Here is a 25,780-nt window from a genome sequence, read left to right on the forward strand (position 1 = left end):
TTTTGTCACTAAGAATAAATAGGAGGTGGTGAACAAAACAAAATAAAACAAATTAATCTAACCATATTTCAAATTAACACTATAATTAAAGGGTGAAATAAAATAAATTCCTAAGTAATTCTATAGAACAGACCATGTGATTTTTATAGTTTTGTTTTGTTGTGTATTGATTGGTTTTATTTTTTTGTTTGCTTCATCCCCTTAAAATGTAGCTCTACCAGATTATGTATTTTTATTTTAGTCATTGCTGTGCTCCCTCAGCCTAGACTGTCACATTTAAAAAGTCTTTAATAACTATCTATTAAAAAGAACTAATTAATTAAGTCACTTAATTTCCCAGTGCTTATTAAGTGCTCTGCCATTATTGGTGATATGCCCTAATATTTATTAGAATTTTGCATATATTAGGCACTGTGATAAGAACTCTAATAAGCATTATCTCATTTAATTCTTACAATACCCTAATAAGGCAGGTAGTATTCTTAACACTTTACATTTAAAGACTCTGAATGCTGTAGAATTAAATTATATTGTACAGTAAGTGGCAGAGCTCAAATTCAATTCAAGACCCTACAGACTCCATCCTTTCATTTTCCTACCATTTGAGTGAGGCCCAGCCCTTGCCTTCCAGGTGCCTTTCCAAGTAGCTGGGAGACCTGCTGAGCTTCATAGGAGGAGCTACAAGAGCCTTGCTTGTGAAAGGAACAGGCTTATTCTACAATCATGTGCACTTGAGAAGCCCAGATTGACCTTGGCTTCTCCTGCCATCCACCTGGAACCACCAGTTAGATAGAAAGGAGCCCAGAATGCTCCTTTCAGCAGACACCAGAGACATTGTCTTCAGGGACTGCAGTGACTCATCCCCTCTGTTCTCTGCACAGGCTCCTCCCCAAGAGGCCAGCAGTAATTTCTTCAATTAGTCCACATTGGTTGTTTCTCTATTGAAGATCCTAGGTGTTCTTTTCCCCGTGTCTTCTTTCTGCTATAAATAAACCACTCTTGCCCATTGTTCTGTTGCTGATAAACAAACAAGCAAATTTATGAAGGTCTTTGGGCCATGGAGGCTGCATCTTGTCATGTAGCTCCCCAGTCTCTTGGACAGAAAGTGAAGACTAAGGAAACAGCGCAGAGCAGAAGGTATTTGAGATTATCAAAGACTAGCATAGGTTAAAATGGGCCAGGATTCTGCCCCTATAAATATGTGTGTGGGAACATGACACTAGGTATGTGTGTTCTGTGTATTTCTACCTGTAAGTGTCACTGAAACACATGGATGTGCACTGATCAGGCCAGGCTGAAAATCTTTGAGCAATGCGTGTGCTTTAGTGGTTATGTCTATGCTATCTATGTACTGTTTGTATGATTCTGTATGTTGCAATCTGAATATATGTGACTGTATATAAGTGCCTACATGTATGTGCTTCTGTTATGCGTTATTCTTAAGTTCTTTGTATGACTGTGTATTGTGAGCATTTTGCACATATGATTATTTATGAATTTGTGTGAAACAGTTTTGTACTATGGCCGTTTTCAACTAGAACATACATATATCAGAAAAAAAATAACAAATTATTCTTCAACAATATGTGTGCTGGGTGTGTGTGTGTGTGTGTGTGAGAGAGAGAGAGAGAGAGAGAGAGAGAGAGAGAATAGAGAAACCGAGTATATGTATAGAAGATGTGTATATATTGTTTTTAACAAACTCACACCTCTACTAAATCGGGGTTTGAGTAGAACAGATAAGGAGAAAGTAGAAAGTAAAAGCTTGAAACTCTAAGAGTGTGTGTGTGTGTGTGTGTGTGTGTGTGTGTGTGTGTACCCATGTATGAAACAGTCTCCCTTTCTGATGTTCCTTTGGACTCAAGATCAGAACATAGCTAGGCACTTACAAACTGGATCCACATTAAGCTCTATTGGGGCTACTGGACTGTGTGGGTTTCAGTACTGCCCCAGTGCACTGGGTTCATATTTCTCACTCTGGCCTTTAGCATTATCCATATTTATACTTAGAGAACATGGCAGCCTCATTAAGTGTCCTGGTTTGGGTGTCCTCAAACTCTGCTATTGTCCTCCAATAGCTTTGTGGCCTTACATTGATCTCTTTGAGGCCAGAAGCCTTAAAGATAAATGAATAATATTAGCGCCTGTAAATATTGATGACAACAGTTTAATACGTATCAGGCACACAGTAAGCAACCAGTCACTGAAGCCAGTGTATACTCTTCTTCAGATGGAGGCTGACTTTCCTGGCTGCCCATCCAAGTAGCTCCCCATGAGAGAATACACTTGTCAGCTGGGACAGCAGGCCCGTGCCAAAATCCTCTCAAACCTTGGTTTACGACTTCATCACTGAGCACAGGTCACACTACCATTTACATACAAGATGAAGGTTCCCTTCCCGCTGACTAGCTCCCTGAGACTGCAGCGCCGTGCCTGCACACATCAGGTCTTCTGGCCCCCCAGCACCCACACTTCACCTCCAGAGAAGCCAGAGCTCTTAGTTGAAGTCTCACCCAGCAATTGTCAATGAGCAGCGAAGCTTAGTAAAGAATGAGGTCACCAATTTCCTCCTACTGTCCCATTGTCCCTGAGAATCACCCTAGTCTGGAACAAGAATCTACTGTCAAATGTGAATTCCCATGTCTTATGTCAGTTTCCTCTTCCAGGCATCATAAAATATAGGTATTTTAACTCTACCAGCCACTCCCCTGCAGAGAAATGAGTAGTGTCTGTTTCTAATGAGAAGAGCCTTGGGAGACTTCTCTTTGACATCAAGTTCCACCACCAAATACACTGTGTAAGTGACTTCACTTCTCAGGTTAGTAGAATGAAAAATAAAAGTCTCTGTCTTCTCTCCTTTCCAGACACAAAATACATATAGACTGCCTGTAGTTGAAAGTATGTGAAAGCTGTTTGCAAACTATAGGCTGTAGGCATATAAATGGCTGTAGGAATGAGTGATGGGCAAACATCTGAGTTGGTGATTAAGGTAATATAGAGATCCTCTTTCAAACACTGAAATAACATGCCTCAAAGGCCTGACTATGTTGATTAATTAAATACGTTGAGGTAGATTATGTTCAATGGGAGCTTAGACAATAAAATAGATACAATGGGGGGAAATGAAGACTAGTGGTTACTGGCCATGTGACGATGAGCTGATTTAGTAACATTTCTTAGTTTCAGCATGCTTGCATATGCACAAACATTACATAAATATATATACATATATGCAAAAATCCCTTCCTTTTGCCTTCATACAGTTGCATACATGTTCAATAAATGTCAATTACATTAAGATTGACATTGGGAAATAGATTAATCAAGTAAATATTAACTTTAGTAGGGATAACCAATCTTATAGCATCTATCAATTCTCAGGTCCCTAGGTGCCTTACTGCATTTGAAATTTCAGATATGAGCTAATTGATTCACTGAAGATAGACTCAAAGAAATGAACAACAAAAATAGGTAAAGAAAAAATATTTAAATCCAAATTAAATAAATTTATAGATGAACACAACTTTTAGATCAGCCACCTGCTTCTTTCGAATGCCCACCTCACATTTCTGGTATATTAGATTCCTAAAGATCAACCCAATATTTAAAAAAAAAAAAAAAACACCACAAGATTTATCTGGACACTCACACTGGCCTGAACATGTCAGATGACATAGCTGTGCCCTTACTACATAAAGAACTCTGCTATATCATAAATCTCATGGGATCATTTAATTCTTCTACAAATCCTATGGGTAAGAATTATCATACTTATTTGATAAAGATTAAAAATCAGGCTAGAAGGTAAGCTGTTGAAACCAGCTAGAAAGTGATGGAGTCAGAACCCACAAGATTGCAGATTCTCAGGTACTCAGAACAAGTTCATGAAGAGGCGATTCCTTAAAATGTGAGCTCTGGAAGGAAGGGACTTTATCTTATTTTCTCCAGAAAATAGGTCAGTGTCTAACATGTCATATAAATAAATAAATTTCATCTGGTTTACACTGAAGGGCATTTTGTGGACCAATGGAGGTCTGATGGCTCCCTCTTTATCTCCCTATGATGTGAGAGTGAGGATTCGGCAACAACATGTGAGAAATACCTGAGGAATTTCTCCAGAGAAAACAGATAACTCAACGGTTGGCCATTATCACTATTTATCGGAGACATTTCTAATATTCCTTTAATCTATGCAAAAAAGAAGGGCAGCATGAGAAGGGAGAACCAGAGCAGCGTGTCCCAGTTCCTCCTCCTGGGGCTCCCCATCCCACCAGGGCAACAGGGCGTGTTCTTCACCCTGTTCCTGGGCATGTACCTGACCACGGTGCTGGGCAACCTGCTCATCATCCTGCTTATCAGGCTGGACTCTCGCCTGCACACGCCCATGTACTTCTTCCTCAGCCACTTGGCCTTCTCTGATGTCTCCTTCTCATCTGTCATTGTTCCTAAGATGCTCATGAACATGCAGACTCAGGATCAATCCATTTCCTATGGAGGGTGTGTAACCCAGATGTATTTTTTTATATTTTTTGGTTCTTTTGATACCCTTCTCCTTGGAGTAATGGCATATGACAGGTACGTGGCCATCTGTCAGCCTCTACATTATACCACCATCATGAGGGAGGAACTGTGCACATTTCTGTTGGCTGGATCTTGGCTCCTCTCTGGTAGCATTGCCCTGTCCCACACCATCCTCGTGGCTCAATTGTCCTTCTGTGCTGACAACATTATCCCTCACTTCTTTTGTGATCTTGCTGCCCTGCTTAAGCTCTCATGCTCAGACATCTCCCTCAATGAAATTTTTATCTTCGCTACTGGGGGATTGATCACTATCCTGTCATTTACTGGGATTCTGGTCTCTTACATCCGCATTGGTGTCTCCATCCTGAGGATCCCCTCTACCAAAGGGATCTGCAAAGCCTTGTCCACCTGTGGCTCCCACCTCTCCGTGGTGTTTCTGTTCTATGGAACAACTATGGCTCTGTACATTTTCCCATCATCAAACAACTCCAATGGCAAAGACATAATTGCCTCAGTGATGTATACAGTGGTGACCCCCATGCTGAACCCCTTCATCTATAGCCTGAGGAACAGAGACATGAAGGGGGCTTTGGGGAAAGTTTTCAAGAGGGATATCCTTTTCACCTAGGGCAGACTCATTAGTAAACAGAGCCAAATATCAACAATACAACAATTGAAATTTCTCTTGAGAGCCAAATTTTTTAAACTTAAACTTCTTCTAATGCCACTTCTTCAAAATAGACTCGCCTAGGCTGTGGTATTTTGTGGAAGAGCCACACTCAAGGGGCCAAAAAGCCACATGTGGCTCGAGAGCTGCAGTTTGCCGACCACGGGTCTAGGGAACTGATTATCATCTTGTCCACTGATCCTGTCAGAGAAATCTACTTGAAAATGTGAAGTTAGGTAACCAACCTGCTTCTTGCTCTGTAACCACTTTTAATAGTCTCCCTGTTTGGTCCCCTATACTCCCTGAAATTAGAAATGAAAAATATAATTGCAGAAGGTACCTTCTTACTCTTTAAATTCTTGACATTGAAGATTGGAACTACCTTTAAGTTGAAGATTGGAACTATCAAATGTATTATGTAATATTATGTCTAAATAAAAAGCTAAATGGACACTTGACCCTTATTTGAGTTAGTTTCATATCTGTAAAACTGAGTTTCTTTAAAAAAACTGAGAGATCATAAAATATTTACATAAAAAATTAATAATAATCTAGTTTATTTTTTTCCTCTATAAAAACAGGAAGTTCAAAGTTCTTGCTAATGAGGTAGCTAATTAATAATTTTTTTTCCTCTAGCACTATTAAAACAGGAAGTAGCAAAGTTCTTGCTAATGAGGTAGCTAATTAATAAAGTGTTTCCTTATAGCTACCTAAAATTAAAAAGTAAAGTTTTGGCCTTACTAGTTAGTTTTTCTATTGGAAAGAACCCAATAGAGATGCATAGGGCAATCACTTTATTTAAAAGTTTCCTGATTTTAAGTCTTTTTCCCTCTATGGGATGTTTCTTGGTGGGATGGTCTATATTCCCCTTCCTTCTAGTTTGGGAAAATGAAGATTTTTCTTTCTGCTCAAACTGAGACAATCCATTTCTAGTTGAAGCAAAAATAAATGTATGCATTATATAACACTCATTAAATAAATTTTTATTTCAAATTTGTACTATGTACATGGCAATGTTATACAAATGAGTCAAAACTTCTTTTTTTGAGGCTTTTATATTAAAGAGGAGACATTGTCAATAAAAAAAATGAAAATAGATGTTATATTAAAAGATAATGTGTCATAGATAGATATTAGTACAAACAAGGTGAGTGGGAAAGGAGTATAGGTGACCCTGCTATTTTAAGCAGTCTAGTGGCCCAGGTAGGCTTCCATAAAAACAAGTGATTTAAGCAAAAAGCTTAATGAGAACAGGGGAATAAGTCATTGTTTTTATCTGAGGGGAAGATCATTCCAGACAGGGGAGTAGAAATTGCAGAGTCTGAGATGGGAGAGTGGTTGGCATGTTAAAAAGAAATAGAGTAAGCAGTGTATTGAGAGACTTGATAGGAGATAAAGATGAAAGGTAACAAAGGATATCAATATACTATAAAGTATTTTATAAAATTCAACAGCCAATCTTGATTTTAAAATCTCAGAAACTAGAAATAGAGAAAACTTCTTTAATTGGTAAAGAGCCGAAACCGGTTTGGCTCAGTGGTAGAGCATCGGTCTGCAGACTGAAAGGTCCCAGGTTTGATTCAGGGCAAGGGCATGTACATTGGTTGCGGGCACATCCCTGGTAGGGGGTGTGCAGGAGGCAGCTGGTCGATGTTTCTCTCTCATCGACGTTTCTAGCTCTCTATCCTTCTCTCCTCCTCTCTGTAAAAAATCAATAAAATATATATATTTTTAAAATAAAAATAAATAAATAAATTGGTAAAGAATATCTATAAAAAAACTAAAAACTTAACAGTGAAAGACTGAGATCAGGAACAAGGTAATGATTTCAGTTGTACCACTTAAATTCAAAATTGTGCTGTAATAGTGTCTATACTTAATGCTATATTGTATGTATGAAATTTGCTAAGAACGTAGATCTTATATTAAGTTCTCTGCAATAGACTGAATATCTGTGTCCCCACTCCAAATTTATATGTTAAAATCCTAACCCCCAAAGAGATGGAAGAGAGACAAGCAGGAAAAGCCACTCCAGAGAGGATATTGGATTCTCCTCATGAGAGAAGGAAGAGAGACCCCAACCATATCTAGAGCTTATATTTGTTTTTAGTTTCTATGAAAAAATTGCTGATATGGGGGGAAAGAGAATAGCAAAAGTTGAGATTAACTTTAACCTTTATAAGGTATACTAGGTGCATGAAATTCGTGCACAGGAGGTGGAAGGAGAAGGGGGAAGGAAGGGTCCCTCAGCCCAGCCTGCACCCTCTCCAATCTGGGACCCCTCAGGGATGTCTGACAGGGATGTGCCACTGCTGGTTTAGTCCTGATCATGCAGTCCTGATCATGCAGCCTATCTCAATTGGGCCTAAACGGGCAGTCGGACATCCATCTCACAATTCAGGATGGCTGGATCCCAACCACTCACCTGCCTGCCTGCCTGATTGCCTCTAACAGCTTCTGCCTGCCAGCCAGCCTAATCCACCCTAACCTCTCCCCCGCCAGCCTCATTGACACCAAACTGCCGTCCTGTGCTGGCCTGGTCACTCCTAACTGCCCTCCCTTGCCAGCCTAGTTGCCCCTAACTGCCCTCCCCTGTCAGCCATCTTGTATCCACATGGGGGTTACCTTCCCCAGCCGGCTTGGTCACCCCCAACTGCCCTCCCCTGTAGGCCTAAACTGAGTTTATTGGTAAAGAAATAAACTTGTGATATGTGCTAAAACATGGATAAACCTTGAAGATATTATGCTAATAAGCCAGACCCAAAAAGGCAAATATGTATGTTGTCATTTACATGAAGTACATAGAGTAAGCAAGTGCATAGACAGAAAGCGGAATGGTTAGTAGGAGATGGAGGGGTGAAGAAAGGGTAATTATTTAATTATAGGCCTGGTGCATGAAATTTGTGCACAGAGGTGGGGGGGGTACCTCAGCCCCACCTACACCCTCTCACAATCCGGGACCCCTCAGGGAATGATCGCCCTTAACCGCCTATCCCTCAGCCACACCACTGCAGCTGCATCTGGAATGACATCTGGAAGGATGTCCAGTAAATCATTCAGCTGTCTGGTCTAATTAGCATATTATGTTTTTATTAGTATAGATGGGCATAAACTTTCAGTATGGGATGTTGAAAATATCATGGAGATGGATCGTGATGATGTTTGCTTAAAAATCATTCAAATGGTAAATTTCACATTGTGCATATTTTACCACAATACAATAGTGAAGGGATTAAGAAAACTATACCATGTAAAAATGAATCAAAAGAAAGTTGGAGTACCTATCTTAATGTCAAACAAAGCTGATTTCAGAACAGGAAAATTATCAGGGATAAAGAGTTAATTACATAATGACAGAGAAGTCAATTCACCAAGAAAATATAACAATCATTAATGCATAGGCACCTAGCAACAGAGTGTCAAAAACTGATAAGACTGATAAGGAGAAATAGATAAACCCACTATTTTAGATGGAGATTTCAACACCTCTCTATCAGTAACTGACAGATCTAATTTTAGTATATGTGCTGCCGAAGCGAGTACAGTAACTGACAGATCTAATAGGCAAAAAGCCAGTAAGGCTATAGTTGAACTGAATGGCACCATCAATCAATTGGACCTAACTGATATTTCTAAAACACTTCATCCAACTACAGCAAAGGTACACATTGTTCTTTTTTTATTTTTTTAAATAAATCTTTATTCAGATTATTACAGGTGTTCCTCTTTTTTTCCCCCATAGCTCACCTCCACCCCATGCCCTAACCCCCCATCACTGACTTCATTCATAGGTATAAAATTTTTGTCCAATCTCTTCCCACACCACTCACACCTCCTTCTACCTTCTCCCCCCCCCCCCCCCCGAATTGTCAGTCCACTCTCTTTCTATGTCCCTGATTCTATTATATTCATCAGTCCATTCTGTTCATCAGACTTTTTACTCACTTGATTTTTAGATTCACTTGTTGGTAGGTATGTATTTGTTGTCATTTTGTTGTTCATAATTTTTATCTTTACCTTTTTCTTCTTCTTCCTCTTCTTAAAGAATACCCTTCAGCATTTCATATAATCCTAGTTTGGTGGTGATGAACTCCTTTTGCTTTTTCTTGTCTGTGAAGCTCTTTATCTGACCTTCAATTCTGAATGATAGCTTTTTGGGTAGAGTAACCTTGGTTGTAGGTTCTTGCTGTTCATCACTTTGAATATTTATTGCCACTCCCTTCTGGCATGCATAGTTTCTGTTGAGAAATCAGCTGACAGTCATATGGGTACTCCCTTGTAGATAACTAATTGTTTTTCTCTTGCTGCTTTCAAGATTTTCTCTTTGTCTTTTGCCCTTGGAATTTTAATTATGATGTGTCTTGGTGTGGTCCTCTTAGGATTCCTCTTGTTTAGGGTTCTGTGTGCTTCCTAGACTTGTAAGTTTACTTCTTTCACCAGGTAGGGAAAGTTTCTGTCATTATTTTTTTAAATAGGTTTTCAGTATCTAGTTCTATTTCTTCTCCTGGCACCCCAATAATTCAGATGTTAGTATACTTAAAGTTGTCCCAGAGGCTCCTTACACTATCTTCATATTTTTTTATTCTTTTTTCTTTTTGTTTTTCTGGTTGGGTGTTTTTGTTTCCAATTTTAGATCTTAGGTTTGATTCTTGGGGTCCTTTGATCTACAGTTGAGTTTCTGTATATTCTTTATTTCAGACAGTGTATGCTTAATTTCTGACTGGTCCTTGTCCATTTTTTTGGCATTCTCATTAAGGTCCTTGAAGGTCTCACTAAGCTCCTCATAGGTCTCATCAAGTGTCTCGGCGTTTTTAGAATGAATGTGGTTTTGAACTCTATGTCCAGTAGTTTGCTTTCCCCCATTTCTTTCATTCGTGACGTATTTCTTTGTCTCCACATTCTGGAAGCTTCCCTGTGTTGATGGAGTGGCTTTATGTGATAGGTGACCTCTAGGGGTCAGTGGCTCAGCCTCCCCAATCCCATGAGGTAGACTCCTTTATGGCCTGAGTGCAAAGACTTGGTGTAATTAAGCCTTGATTGCTGTTGATACAGTAGGAGGAATTGACCTCCAGGCCAATTGGCTGTGAGGGCCCGCAGTGTCTATAATGGAAGAACTGATACATTGGAGACACGCTTATAGGGAAGGACTTGCTTCAGTGGGGCTTAGGTGCTCACAGAGTCTGACTCTTGAATGTGTCACTTATAGATGCAAGGAGTTGAAATCTGGAGTCATCTCACACTGACCACTAGGTACACTGGCTTCTGGATCTCCAATGGGGTGCAGGTCAGCTACTGTCTGAGGCCACCCCTCAGGAGCTACAGCAAAAACTACATTTTTCTCCTCTTTGCTTGAGTCTGGAGGTTTTAGAGCTGTCTGACCAGAGCTGCAGTTTGTTAGTTTAAGCTGTGATAGGGGAGGCCATTTATATGCAAAAGCCGTTGTGTGGAGCTTGAGTGGGTTTGTAGATTGTGCGGGGTGGGGTCTCAGGAAGTCACTAAGTTAGGGCGTGGCAAACAGCAATGGCTGCCAGTCAGCCCTCTTTGCGTCTCCGAGGTTCCAGGTCCCCAAGTCTTGCATCCCAGCACAGTAAACAATTCCTGCGCACAGCTCTGCAAGCAAGCCACCCTCACTTTCTGACCTGATGGCAGACAATCCAGCTTCTCCATGCAGGAGTTTGGGTTCCCAGTGTCTCCCCAGAAACTGAATTTCAGAGTTTGCACACCTCCATACCTTAGCTTTTCAGCGCCTGTGCATATCTCAACGCTCTTTTCTCTTTCCTTCTAGTTGTAGAACTTCCACTCAGCCAGCTTTCCCATGGTTCTGGGTTTTAGACGTTTTGTCCTTTGTTTTATTTTTTACTTTATTAAGGTATTACATGTGTGTCCTTATCCCCTTTTTCCTCCCCAACCCCCACTCATGCTCTCACCCCCCCCGTGTCTATCCCATTGGTTAGGCTTATATGCATGAAAACAAATCCCCCTTACCCTTCTCTCCCTTACCTTCACTATTAGATTTGACTGTCTGATTGGTGCTTTTCTCCCTGGGTCTGTTTTTGTTCATCAGTTTATGTTGCTCATTATATTCCACAAATGAGTGTGATCATGTGATATTTATCTTTCTCTGACTGGCTTATTTTGCTTAGCATAATGCTGTCTAGGTCCATTCATGCTGTTGCAAATGGTAAGAATTCCTTCTTTTTTACCACAGCATAGTATTCCATTGTGTACAATAGATGTATCACCGTCTTTTTTCAATTTAATAAATTTTTTTACTCAGATTATTACAATAGTTTCTCCTTTTTATCTGTATAACTCCCCTTCACCTGTTCCCACACCACCCTCTGCCCTTACCTTTCCCCACTGTCCTCATCCATAGGTGTATGATTTTTGTCTAGTCTCTCCCAGCACCCCCATATCCCTTTCCCCCTGAGTTATCAGTCCACTCCCTTTCTATGCCCGATTCTATTATAATCACCAGTTTATTCTGTTCCTCATATTTTTAATTCACTTTATTTTTAGGTTCACTTGTTGATAGTTAGGTATTTGTTCATAATTTTTAATCTTTACTTTTTTCTTCCTCTTCTTAAAGAATACTTTTTAAAAAAAATATATTTTATTGATTTTTGTACAGAGAGGAAGGGAGAGAGATAGAGAGTTAGAAACATCGATGAGAGAGAATCATCGATCAGCTGCCTCTTGCATACCCCCTACTGGGGATATGCCTGCAACCAAGGTACATGCCCTTGACTAGAATCGAACCCAGGTCCCTTCAGTCCCCAAGCCGACGCTCTATCCATTGAGCCAAACCGGTCTTAGCTTAAAGAATACTTTTCAGCATTTCATATAATAACGGTTTGGTGATGATAAACTCTAGCTTTTCCTTATCTGTGAAAATATTTATCTGCCCTTCAATTCTGAATAATAACTTTGCTGGGTAAAGTAATCTTGGTTGTAGGTTCTTGCTATTCATCACTTTAAATATTTCTTGCCATTCCTGTCTGGCCTGCATAGTTTCTGTTGATAAATCTGCTGACAAGGGTCTGGCTAAACTTATCAGCCTTTTCTAGGGAAAACTTGAAATTTATAATGGTGGTTTTGAATTCTATATCCAGTCTTTTTTCCCCCTCCATTTCTTTCGTTTGTGATCTGTTACTTTGTCTCCACATTTTCGCTGCTTCCCTGAGTTGGTAGGGTAGCTTTGTGTGCTAGATTTCCTATTTGGCCCAGTGGGTCATCCTCCCCAGACACTTGAGGTGGACACTACTGGTGCACCCTTTTGTGATCTATGTGTACATCCTTGTTGTAGTTAAGTCTTGATTGTTCTTGGTATCACTGGGAGGAAGTGACCTCCAGGCCAATTGGCTGTGAGTATCAGCTGTTTCTACACCAGGAGATCTGTGCTGGAGACTGCCTTATAGAACTAGACTTGCAAAATTGTAAAAGCCTCTGTGCTCACCTTGGATGGGGTGGAGTTTCAGGGCTGAACAGACAGTCTTGGCTTCCAATCAGCCCTGCCATTGTGTGCGTGCCTCCAGACCTCTGCCTTCTGTGGCTCCCCTGAGTTTCCACCTAACAATCCAGATTCCCCCAGGCTTGCCCAGAACTGGGGTTCTGTACAATCAGGAGTTTCCGACTCCCTTCCACTAGGGAGAGCTAGAGGCTACCTTAGCAATCAGTCTTCTCTGCATGCGCATGTCTACAGTCTCCTGCCCACTGCAGTAAACCCAAGTCTCCGAGTCTCCATGTGCCTTTCTCTCTACCTAAGAGTCCAGACTCCCCCTGTATGAGCCTGGGTCCACAGGGTTTTGCCCGGAACTGGGTTCAGTGCAGTCAGAACTGGGATTCGATGCAGTTGGGGGCTTCCTTCCCTCTCCCGCCAGAGACAGCCAGCTAGGCATTCAATGCCCTTCCTCTCCGCAAGCATGTCTCCGTACCTCAGTCCTTTGCAACCCCTCTAATTTTCCGTGAGTTTTTTTCTTTCCTTCTACTTGTAGATTTTCCACTCAGCCAGCTTTCCTATGCTTCTGGATGTTGTACATTCTGTCTTTTAGTTGTAGTTTTAAAATTGTTGTGTGAGGCAACAGTTTAAATGTTTACCTATGCAGCCATTTTAGTTTCTCCTCCATTTTCTCTTTTAGTTGTAGTTTTGAAATTGTTGTGTGAGGCAGCAATTTAGGAGTTTACCTATGCCACCATCTTGGTTTCTCCCGTACACATTTTTCTTAATATCAAATGGAATATTTATCAATATATCCCACATTCTAAGTTATAAAACAAACCTTTATCAATGTAAAAAAATAGAAATACAAAGTATGGTCTTAGACCACAGTGAATATTAAAATAGAGATCAATAGCAGAAGCATAGCTGGAAAATCTCAAAAACTACTGGAGATTATAAACAATACACATCTAAATACCACATGGGTCAAACAAAAAGTCACAAGACAAATTTAAAATATTTAAAACTAAAATAAAATAACACAGTTATGAAAAATTATGGAATGCACCAAAATCAGTGCTTCAAGGGAAATGTACAGAATTAAATATATATATATATATATATATATATATATATATATATATATATATATATGGAAATAAGAAAACTCTAAAACTGATAGTATAGGCTTCTACCTTAAATAACTATAGAAAGAAGATAATATAGAATATCCTTACATGGTATTTTTCTACAATGTCATTAAAATTTTTCCCAGATTTGTGCTATCCCCATTACTCATAATAGTACCTTGAACCCTTGGGGATCAATAAAAAAAATCATCTTTGTGGTGCTTGGAGACAAAGGAAACACACTTCTTGATATTTTAGACTTACAACAGCATAATATACAATTATCCCAAGAAAACTTAAGAATTAATTCTTTAAATCTCTGGCAGCAATTTAAAAAGAACATGAAAGGATTTAATCCCTTCCATTGTGTAGAGGGCCTCTTGGAAAGGCACCTGAGCATTCTATGTTGGCTCCTCTTGCCCTTTTGCCCAAGAGAGACCCTCTCCTCACAATCTAATTGCCCAAAGCTGTTGCCTGAGTTTTCTGTTCATGTCGAGGTTGAAGCCTCATGATGATTGGTACCATGGATCAGTCTCTCACCCAGTGGGGCAAGTTGGGCCCTCCCTGGAGAAGAAACTTGGGTTCCCCAAGATATGTAATCAGTGCTGGGGCCCTGACCACAGGCAAGGGGATCCCAAGGCAGAAGCTGGGCATGGAGGCAGGGGAGCATAGAGTATCACGAAGACAGAGCTGAATCTCACATTACCCTGCTTGGCCCCAGAGGATGGCTGGTTAACCAGAGACAGGTAAGATTCCTCAGGGAATGAAAAACCTAGACAGGCACAGTCAAAGAGGAGCCATTAGAAGAGAACTTGGGGGTCAACAGAGGTGGGACCCAGACCCTCAACACCCCCAACTTTGCAGGGGCCTGAACCCTTACCCTTTCTGAGGGAAGTCTCCTGCTCCCATGGCTGCTCAACTTCCCATGCCCAGCTCAAATTAGGACCCAGGTAACAGACAGAGCCTTGGCCAACAGCAGCTGCCCTCTCACTACAACAAGACTTGTTTGAGTTGTCTTATACCCATGGTGTGGGGAAGTGGGTTTTTGATATCTAAATCCAGCCTACCACCAGGAATGCTCAGAGCTTACTCAAGAAGGCAAATAATCCTTTCCACTAATTTTTACAGGGTAAAATAAGATAGTTGTTAGAATATTAAATTTAACAGTAAAAATAGTAGACAAGTTTTCAGGCTAATTTAAATTGGCTAAGTGAAATAAGCCAATATTCTAGAAAAATTAATTGTAGTGGACAAAAAGCTGTTCCTAAAATGTGAACTAAATTTTTTATTGGTATTTCATCTCATGATAAAATTGCATAACATGTAATGAACCTAAAGCAGTCATATTATAGTGCAAAAAATTAAAATTTAAAATCTATCTAGACTACATTATAAATTTTTCAAAAGCCTCCTAATATTTAAATAAAAAGGTGGGTAGATAGTAGAAGAATACCATGTAAGGAAAAACATCCTGTAAGTAAATTACAGCTAGAAAATTTGTACTTTAGAAAGTTAATGGTAAATGTTAACAAGAAGACACCCATGAAAAATACACATGGTGTCAAAACAAGCCAGAGGAAAGTCATTTGGGTGAAAAATGAAAAAGGATCCCAAGTAAAATTTATAGAAAAGATTCCTTTATTAACTTTTGGTTGACAATATGTTTGTATATTTCCAGAAAACAACTCTGAGACTACGTGGATTCCGGCAACAGAGAGGAATTGACAGGACTACTCTGGCCATGAAGACAAAAGAGAAGCAGTCCAGAGATGGAACACGATGACATTGCCTTGCCATACTAGCAGTCAGCAGCTGTTCATTGCTGCAGGTTGCCCAGGACCAAACCAGAGAGAGTCCAACCTGCATTACCACCATTTGTCCACCATTCAGAACTGAAATATCATTAATGACATGTACACATAAGGAACTGTTTGACATTTAAATTGGGTCTCAAAAGAACTGTTGACCCAGAAAGAAATTCACTACAGACTGATTCATTTGCCTTTCAGCATAACCATTATTGCTTGTCTCATTTCGGTTCTAATAAATGTATTTCCAGTAGGACATGATCTCACTCATCTAGAGGAAATGATAAACAACACAGACTGATGAACAAGAACAAACCCAGAGACAAGGAGGCATAGATCAGACTATTGGACCTCAGAGAAAGTGTAGGAGAAGGTGGGGATAAAAGGGAAAAATCAACTAAAGGACTTGTGTGCATACATATGAGCCTAACAAGTGATCAAGGACAACGAGGGGTGGGGGCATGTGTGGGTAGGGGTGGGGGGTGGGAATGGGGGAATGAGGACAAATATGTGATACATTAATCAATAAAGAAATTTTTAAAAGATAAGATAATATAAACTTAAAACAATAGACAAAAAAATAACTAATATTGGAGCAGAAATAAGTAAAACTGAAAACAGGAAATCAATAGACAAAATCAATGAAACCAAAAGTTGATTATTCGATAAAATTGATAAACTTCTAGCTAGGCTAAGTAAGAAACGTGGACTTTTACAAAGCACAGCAGGTGGTTCAGGAAGTTGTAGGAAGGTCAGAGCATGAGGCTTGGGGCATTGGAGCTGGAAACAGACGCAAACCACCCCAGATCCATAAGCTACATGCTGAGGTGCATGCAGGCCTTGTGAAGTCTGGGGAGGGAACAGATTCTGTTCCTTCATCTGTAAGATAGTCTGGGGCACCAACAGCATGCCAACAATGTACAGCAGACACCACCCTCACTGTTCTCATAGAGTTTATGTTCCTGTGGGGAGGAGGTCACAGAATGCCAACAGAGAAGTGCCTCAGCCTTTCTGAAGAAGGGGAGGGTGGTCAGACCTTTTACCAAGGGTTCTCTGTGATGGGGGCTCTCTGCCAGCCCCTGCTCAGTGACCAGCTCTGCCACTGACAGGATAGCAAGACTTGAGGTCTGGGTATGAGGCTGGCCTCTGGATGGGCAGGAGCTGGCACAGGAGTCCAGCCCCTTGCAGGCATGTTGTGGAGAAATGTGAGAAAGGAAAGCCCAGGCCTTTGACTTAGCATCATCTCCTCCATCCCAGGCACCTTGCTCTACCTCATTTCTGTCAGCCTCTGCACTTTATTGACATAAAGCCCTTGGTGATTTATGTGCAGCTCAGCCTGCCCAGATTGGACCTGGAGCACCACACCTACCTTCTCCTGGCCCAGATGGAGTATCCAGAATCTACTGAGGCAAAGCGTGAGGGACAGGAAGAATGAGGGGTTGGTAAATGTGTGCATTGGAGGAGGTGGGGAAGGGGTTATGTCACACTTGCAAAAGCCTCCAGAGGCTGGAGCTGGGCCAGCAACAACGTGTAGCCTCAGACAGCAGGTAGCAGTCTGAAAAGGCTTCCTGGGGTAGAGTCTGGGGTGAGAGTTCTCTTAAAGGAAGTATGATGTTTTTCTGTCTTTGCAAAGGCAAATGGAAAGCCATTCATCTTGGTAAACCTTTCTCCACTTCCATTTTCAGTGCCAGATTTAAAACACAGTCAGTCTGTCACCAGTCCCAGAGGTAGAGCCAGCTACCATGCCAGTTTCAGCAGCAGTAGCAAGTCTAGGGTTATTCCAGTACCACCAGCTCTGCCACCTATTCAAGTTGGAACCAGCAACAGTTTTAGAGCCAGTCACAGAGCTAGTATTAGCTCCATCGCCCTCTCTAGCACCAGCTTAGAACTAGAGCAGCTCCAGAGCCAGAATTGAAGCCACCTCCAGAACTGTTTCCACTAATTTTTATGGGGTACAGGAAAAAGGAGAGATGGAGAGATCAACCAAAGGACTTGTATATATGCATATAAGATATCCCATAGACATAGTCAATAGTGGGGTGAGAGCATGTGCTGGGGAGAATGAAGGGGGACAAGTCGGGGGGGGGGGGGGGAAGGATTCATATATAATACTTTAAACAATAAAGAATTTTTTTAAGAGAAAGAGAGATTAGTGGTGGCTCCTAAAGGATGTCAATAGGAAAGGACTCAAAGAAACTCTGTGGAGTGAGGTCAATGCTTTGTGTACTCATGTGTATTTGTTCAAATGGATTGACAAGTTCAGTAATATCTGAGCATGTAAAGTATATATTACAATAAAATATAAGAAGAATGTAGACTATTTAATATTCTTTCACCTTCATGAGTTAAAAAATACACACACAAGAGTAATATGTGGTGATAAAAATAAAGAGATTTACCTTTGGAGGAAATTATTGGGAGAGGCATGATGCAGGATTATTTCTCTACTAGAGGCCTGGTGCATAAAAATACATACACTGGTGGGGTTCCTTCAGCCCAACCTGGGCTCTCTCATAGTCCAGGAGCCCTCAGGGACAGGAGACAGCACAGTGATCAGGAGAAGGCTACACCCATCACACCTCTGCTGCTGCCACTTCCAGTAGGGCAAGTCTGGGTGGCTGGGCAGCTGCCAGTCAAAGTTTGCCTGCACCTTGGGACAGCTATGGGCAACAGTGGAACTAAGAGGTCTGTGGAATTCCAGAAGCTTGGGGTGCACCTGCTGTCCTAGCAGGACTGAGGGAACTGGGTGCTGCCATCTTTGAGGGCATGGTGGTCAATTAGCATATTCTCCTTATTGGCTGTGGGCACCACCATCTTTGTGACTGTGTGAGGGTCAATTAGTATATTCCCTCTTTATTAGATAGAGTTTTAGGGATGTATTTCTTTGGAACTCATTAAATACTGCTTAATGTATGCCAATTTTTCTGTATGTATGCTTACATCCTTTAATAAATATTTATTTTTTAAAAGCATCATTTGTATCTATCCATAAAGTCCTTCAAATTCTGCCTCTCTGTCTTCTCTTAAAACGATATAATCAGAATTTTATGCTTATGGTTTTACTAAGTTTCTACAGTTTCATTTTTATGTGTACACATCTCTACTTCTGTCTCTCTTTCTCTGTATGTGTATATATGATATTTACATATGTATGCAGGAGACCAGGATTTATAAAAACTGTGGCCATTCCTCAGTGTCCCATTGTGACGGTGGGATATAATGCCCCTCAATCTTTTCTTCAGAGAGTGAAAGTATTAGCGTGTTTCTGGTATTCTTGAAATAGCACTGGATTCAGAAACAAGAGAGATTCACTAACACACTCAACTTCCAGTTCAGTTTATTATGAACTTGGAATTGCATTTTCCCTAATGTCAACTGAGAAGACAAACACCTTTTGGAATCACCCTCTCCCAGTAGCTGCTTCCTGGTTATTATCATTGTTCCTCCAAGGATGAACTCTCCAAGTGCCTGCTATCAACACTTTTCCCCTCAAGGGAACCAAAGGCAAAAAAGCAATTATTCCACTTTGTCTCTAATTTGGAGGCGGGGGAGAGAAGAGGGCGTGAGTTGGCCACCCACCACCACCTGGGTTTTCTACTAAATCTATTAAGTTAGAACCCACACCCATTTCTCAGAGTGTTAAACAAGTGTGTGTCTGCATCTCTATCTTATTTGGGTTTGAACCAAGGATTCATCTCCCTGCTGTGATGTACTGTGAAATTCTGAGAGATTCCACCTGCTTCAGAGACCCCACCTGCTTCGCTGTATTGTATGTCTTTTAGAGAGAAAAAGTGGAACCTTCCCATGCTGCAGCTAAAGGTGTAAGTGCTCATCACCTAAAAGGTTATATCAGATCAGGAGTGGAATTCACTATTCAGTACTGTGATTGCATGTGTTTGTGTGTTTGTGTGTGTCCAATGTAAGTTACTGATCTCTAGCATGTCCCTGCAGCACCTCACACCGAAGTATAACAGAGAGCTCCAAGTACATTAATTTATCTCAAATTCATCATCCATCTAATTTTTCATGGAATAGAAAAAACATACTTCCTCTTGCTTATCATTCATCCCCCATTAAGTCTAATTGGTTTTTCCTCCAATTTTATCCCAGTTCTATAATGATCTTCATCTTCTGCCATAATCCAGTATAAACTGGTATCACTTTTGTACCGGAATTACTGCAATATCATCCTAATATTTCTGCTAACACTCTTGCCTTGCTATAATCTGTTCCCTGCCCAGGTACCAACATAATATTTAAATATATGCATTCATTACTTTCCTTAAAGATTTTCATGAGTGTCCTGTTGCTCTGAGAATAGAATACAAACTTTCCATTATGGCAGAAAAGACCTGACATAATCTGGTTCCCAGACAAATCTCCAACCTCATTATGTTCCCATGCTGATATTCTCCTGAATTTTCTCTGTTCCTCAAACAACATACCCCCGTCTTCTCCACCTGAATAGAATGACCATTTTTATAATCTCCACATGACATGTGTTATTTTTCAGAACTCATCTTAAAGAATACATAAGATAAGGTTTCCCCCCTCCCCACCTTAGCCTCTTGTATTTGGACAATATATATAAAAATTGTGAATGTATATCCTTCTACTCCATTTCTAAGTTTTATCCTTCAGTTATACCATATTTTCCGGCGTATAAGACAACTTTTGAAACGAAAAAAAGTCAACCGAAAATCAGGGGTCGTCTTATACGCTAAGTATATCCAGAAAAAGTCTTGATATGCCACTAAATGAATTTTCCAACTCGATCCCGAAAATCATCTGGATATGCTGCTAAACAAATTTTCCAACTCAATTACGCACCAATCACTGCAAGGCTGCTCAGACCGCCTCTCTAACTCAGCCAATCCAAGCAGGCTTTTTATGCATGCAAATTATACATGTTCTGTACCCAAAGCTACACTGTATTCTAGTAAAAAGCCTGCTCAGATTGGCCAGAGTCAGAGAGGCGGTCTATTATAACCTTTGAACCTTTGCTTGTTGTGATTGGCTCACTGTGGTACATACAGTTGCAGCACAGGAACATTCTGTATAGACAAAGCTGCTGTATCAGACACAATATATGGTATATTACGGAATGTTCGAAAAATGTCATTCATTAAAAATTTAATTAAAAAAAGAAATGGTGTTGCCTCGGAAGTGGGGGGTAGTCTTCTACAGCGAATTTAGGCCTAAACCTATGTTTTAACTGTAAAATTAGGGGATCGTCTTATACGCCAGAAAATACGGTACACTAAAGTGACCAGATTATTATAATCTCTAAACGCCTAATAATCTGGCCAATCAGTATAGACTGACCAGAGAGTTGGGATTTTAAAACAAGGTTTTACATGTATAAGAATTGCATTGTGCATAGGTAGAAAGAAGCAGAAGACTTACTAGACAGAGGCTGGGGGGCACTATCTCCTGGTCCCTTGATATATCAGGATTTGCAAGCTTTCCCTTATACATAAATATGCTGAGTGGCTCTAACTTAAAAGTGTTCAGAGATTGTAATAATCTGGCCACTCACTATGTGTACTACCCTGTTTCCCTGAAAATAAGAGTGTCTTATATTAATTTTTGCTCCCAAAGATCTGCTAGGTCTTATTTTCAGGGGATGTCTTATTTTTCCATGAAGAATAATACAGTACACATTTACTATTAAATGAAAATAAAGGAAATTTATTACTTGTATACGGTATGGTAGTACGTAGTTGTCAACACAAACCAGACAAACTGTGAATCCTACAGTATCAAGAATTTACTCATTTATTCATTGACAATCATGTCATCATCTTCTGGAACATCATCATAACAATCCAATTCCTGAATTTCCTGGTGAATTTCTTGTGACTCCATTTCTTTCAGAATCAGTGGACCAAATCTCTCATGTTTAGCCTAGGGGGGGCCTTATTTTGGGGGGATGCCTTATATTTCACTCAGAAGGAAACCTGTATTTTCGGAGGATGTCTTATTTTCGGGGAAACACGGTAATGTGATAATGGCATATGAAGAACGTTATTGGTGAAATATTGTTAGAAACAGAAGAATATTAGAAACGACCAAAATGTCCACCAGACAGATAGTAAGCTTTTTCCTTGTGGTAGGTAAACTGATTACTATTAACATGAGAATGACTAGGGAAACTGAATGTGCAATTCATCTTGGGTAGCATTAAATTAACAGGACTTTTAATGTAATAGACTACAGAATATATTTTAGAGATAATTTCAGTCAAATTGGAAGAATTGGTAGATAATGTAAACTTTAGTTAACCCACAAAATGAATTATGATTCCTACAGTGAGACAGTTTCTTGGCTCTCAAAGAGAAGAATCTTTAGATTGAATATTTACATAGTATGTGGATTCTATTTTTTAATAAATAGATCATGCTCTTTTCTTGCCCTATTATTTTGTGAACGTTCATATGGACAAGTCTGAGACTAATTGACTTGAAAAAAGTAGAGAGAAATGATAATAGTGACAAAGTATAAGTGTTAGAATCTGACAAGAAAAATATCACTTATGAGTCAATGGCATAAAACTTAGGCTAGGAACTGTAAAATAAAAAAAATTAAAAAAATTAAAAAATAAATTAAAAAAAAGGTGGACAGTTACAAACTTTATTCTTTGGCAGATCCAAGATATGAATGGGGAATTTCCTGGTGTTCTGAGAACTTAAATAAGAGTGATCTGTTAAGAACTGTGGGGATAAGGTGGGAATTTGGAAGAGAAACAGACTTTTTCTTCACATTCCATGATGATTCATTTCAAAAGAGTGATGATAGACTGAAAATATTGAGGAGTGGGCAGGGATTTTCTTAAAGGAAGGACTGAGGGCTATGTAATAAACTATTTCTCTAGATTTATCATGTAATATGTGATGTTTCCAACCAACTCCTCAAATTCTGATTTCTGAAAGATCCAGTGTTGTCTAATCTTCACCCAATCCAAGGATATAAAGCATGGTATAAGAAGAATTAATGAAATATTATCTGATTATAGAAAATATAAGAAAAAGCCAAAAGCATGTGTGAGAAGCATAGGAAGGTTAAGAAAGGACAATGAACCTCTGGCATGGCCCTTTAGTGTTTCTAATAACTAGTTACTAACCTACCCTTTCCCCTCATTGACTAATCTCAGATTTCTGTCATGAATTCCTAGAATCCTCAAATTTGAACCTAACCTGACATGATCATCATTCTGATGGTTCCTGGTTTTTCCAGAAGAGATTGCATTGGTTTCTAGGTGGACATATACTATCCTGATATCAGACCACCATTAGCCCACTAGTGGGCAAAATGCATGAGTTATTCAGGTTCAAATTCATGTACTCACTAATTGTCTTGTTTCTATTATTTGTAGTCATTAAGGGTGCACAATCTTTCACATCTCTATATATTTTTTTTGCATCTACAGCAAAACAGAAGAAGACCATGAGGAGGAATAATCAGAGCAGTGTGTCTGAGTTCCTCCTCCTGGGGCTCCCCATCCGGCCAGAACAGCAGGGCGTGTTCTTCACCCTGTTCCTGGGCATGTACCTGACCACGGTGCTGGGCAACCTGCTCATCATCCTGCTCATCAGGCTGGACTCCCGCCTGCACACGCCCATGTACTTCTTCCTCAGCCACTTGGCCTTCACTGACATCTCCTTTTCATCAGTCACAGCTCCAAAGATGCTCATGAATATGTATACTCGGGATCAATCCATCTCCTATGCTGGATGCATTTCTCAGGTGTATTTCTTCATATTTTGGGGAGATCTTGATAGCTTCCTTCTCACCTCAATGGCCTATGACAGGTATGTGGCCATTTGTCATCCCCTGCAGTATACAACCATAATGAGTCAGAGCCTATGTGTTTTGCTAGTAATTGTGTCCTGGGCCCTATCTTGTGCTAGTGCTCTTTTGCACACCCTCTTCCTGGCCCGTCTTTCTTTCTGTGGAGACAACACTCTCTCGCACTTCTTCTGTGATCTCTCCACCTTGCTTAAGCTGTCCAGCTCAGACACCACAGTCAATGAGCTGCTTATCCTCACTGTGGGAGTGGTGGTCATTACTGTGCCATTCATATGCATCCTGGTTTCTTATGGCCGCATTGGGGCCACCATCCTGAAAGTCCCCTCCACAGAGGGCATCTGCAAAGCCTTGTCCACATGTGGGTCCCACCTCTCTGTGGTGTCTCTGTACTATGGAGCAATCATTGGGCTATACTTTTTTCCTTCATCCAACAACTCCAACAACAAGGATGTCATTGTGGCTGTATTGTACACCCTGGTCACTCCCATGCTAAATCCCTTCATCTACAGTCTGAGGAATCGAGATATGAAAGGGGCTCTGGGAAATATACTCAATAGAGGAACATGTTCCTCATGATATGCTTCTCCCTATTCATTGGATATACGATATGCTCATCCTGCACATGCAATGTGAGCATCCTTTTCTCTACAAATAGCTGCTTCATGGAGTATCTTGAAGTGGCAACCAATCTAGTCTCTATTTCAGCTTGGACTTACTTTTCTTCTCTGTTTAGTTTTCTTGTTCATTTTGGAATCATGCAAAAGGTATATTAAAATCATACCTGCACAGCTCTCCTTTCCTAAATGTCTTTTTTAAGTTTTCATTGATATCTCTTATCCTACAAATCTTTTAAACATGTATATAGTTACAGCTTTATTTTTTATATTCTCCAAACTTTATATAGACAACACAAATACTTATTCTGGCAATTTCATGACTTTGAGTGTTTAATTTTTAATACATTTGGAATTTATTTTTTACAAATTATATTACTTACAAATTCAGTTTTATTTTTGCTACTAGCTTCTTATCACTTGTCCAAATTTGGGTTGTCATTATGTTTTTGTTTTGTTTTTAATATATTTTATTGATTTTTTTATAGAGAAGAAGGGAGAGAGATAGAGAGCCAGAAACATCGATGAGAGAGAAACATCAACCAGCTACCTCCTGCACACCCCCCACCGGGAATTTGCCCGCAAACAATGTACATGCCCTTGACCAGAATCGAACTCGGGACCCTTCAGTCCGCAAACCGATGCTCCACCACTGAGCCAAACCAGTTTCAGCCTGTCATTTTGTTTTTAGCTTGACACTTTAAGCTAACAAAATAAATTAAAACAGTGTCAGTGAACTTGTCTGGGTTTTTTAATTTCCATTGGAGCTTAGGAAGTTGTGGGAGCATTTGTGGTTAGTCCAATGATTGAATCTGCTACCAGCATTTAGTGGTCAGTGGCCAGTAATGCCGAATGGTTTGAAATGCAAAAGACATCTTGCCCAACAAAGAACTGCCCTATTCAGAGTGTTAAGAAAACACTGTTGCCGAAACCGGTTTGGCTCAGTGGTGGAGCGTCGGTCTGCGGACTGAAAGGTCCCGGGTTCGATTCCGGTCAAGGGCATGTACCTTGGTTGCGGGCACATCGCCGGTATAGGGTGTGCAGGAGGCAGCTGGTCGATGTTTCTCTCTCATCGACGTTTCTAGCTCTCTATCTCTCTCCCTTCCTCTCTGTAAAAAATCAATAAAAAATATATTAAAAATAAAAAATAAAAAATAAAAACACTGGAAAAAGCTGATAGCCAAACATGCAAATATTTCCCCATTTTCTTATGTTCACTTTCCTTTTCTTTTTAACAGTGTATTGCTTTATTGGCGTGGGGTTGAGAGGGGATACACCATGGTGAGGAATGAAATAATTAAAGGAATACCAACTCAGGAAGCATTAATGTTGAAATAGTAGTACACAACATGGTTAACTGCAATCACTATTCTTAAAAGGACTTGACTCGTGCAAGAAAAAACTTCAATTACCATTGAAAAAAAAATCTGGATAAAGTAGAAATTGTTTACAATAACATTGAGAATATGTTCTAGAAATTGAAGGTAACTGGGTGTAGGATGCTGGCAGCAATTTAATAGAACTATCCCAATGGTTAGGCTGAGGCCAACACCTGATAAGGACAAAAGCCTTGTCTATGGGGAATTTTGGATGAAACCTGGAGAAATATTACACAGTGCATAAACCAAACTGAATAACTGTCACAGTGTTGTAAAGTTTCATACAGTAGAAGTTTTTTTTCTACATGAACTTCAATTTCACAATAAGAGTAGCATAGGATACCTAAGCAACAGAAGAGAGCATTCATGCAAGATATCTAACTTCTTCACATAACAATGCATACAATTCAAAAT

General features: G+C 40.0%; 2 protein-coding genes across 2 annotated transcripts; both read left to right on the forward strand.

Annotated features, from left to right (window-relative positions):
- Nucleotides 1-4,210: 4,210 nt before the first annotated feature.
- On the forward strand, nucleotides 4,211-5,149 carry LOC118716139 (olfactory receptor 1J4-like). The gene has a single exon (XM_036432927.1). It carries the CDS (start codon nucleotides 4,211-4,213, stop codon nucleotides 5,147-5,149), a length of 939 nt encoding a protein of 312 aa, XP_036288820.1.
- Nucleotides 5,150-23,010: 17,861 nt separating this feature from the next.
- LOC118716140 (olfactory receptor 50-like) lies at nucleotides 23,011-23,949 on the forward strand. Its single transcript, XM_036432928.1, has one exon. The coding sequence runs from the start codon at nucleotides 23,011-23,013 to the stop codon at nucleotides 23,947-23,949; it is 939 nt and encodes a 312-aa protein (XP_036288821.1).
- Nucleotides 23,950-25,780: the final 1,831 nt, after the last annotated feature.

This window comes from Pipistrellus kuhlii, unplaced genomic scaffold (genome assembly GCF_014108245.1).
Source record: "Pipistrellus kuhlii isolate mPipKuh1 unplaced genomic scaffold, mPipKuh1.p scaffold_m20_p_12, whole genome shotgun sequence".
NCBI classification, from domain to species: Eukaryota; Metazoa; Chordata; class Mammalia; order Chiroptera; family Vespertilionidae; genus Pipistrellus; species Pipistrellus kuhlii.

Coding starts and splice junctions, on each gene's coding strand:
- LOC118716140 (XM_036432928.1), top strand. CDS start 23,011: ATGAGGAGGAATAATCAGAGCAGTGTGTCTGAGTTCCTCCTCCTGGGG.
- LOC118716139 (XM_036432927.1), top strand. CDS start 4,211: ATGAGAAGGGAGAACCAGAGCAGCGTGTCCCAGTTCCTCCTCCTGGGG.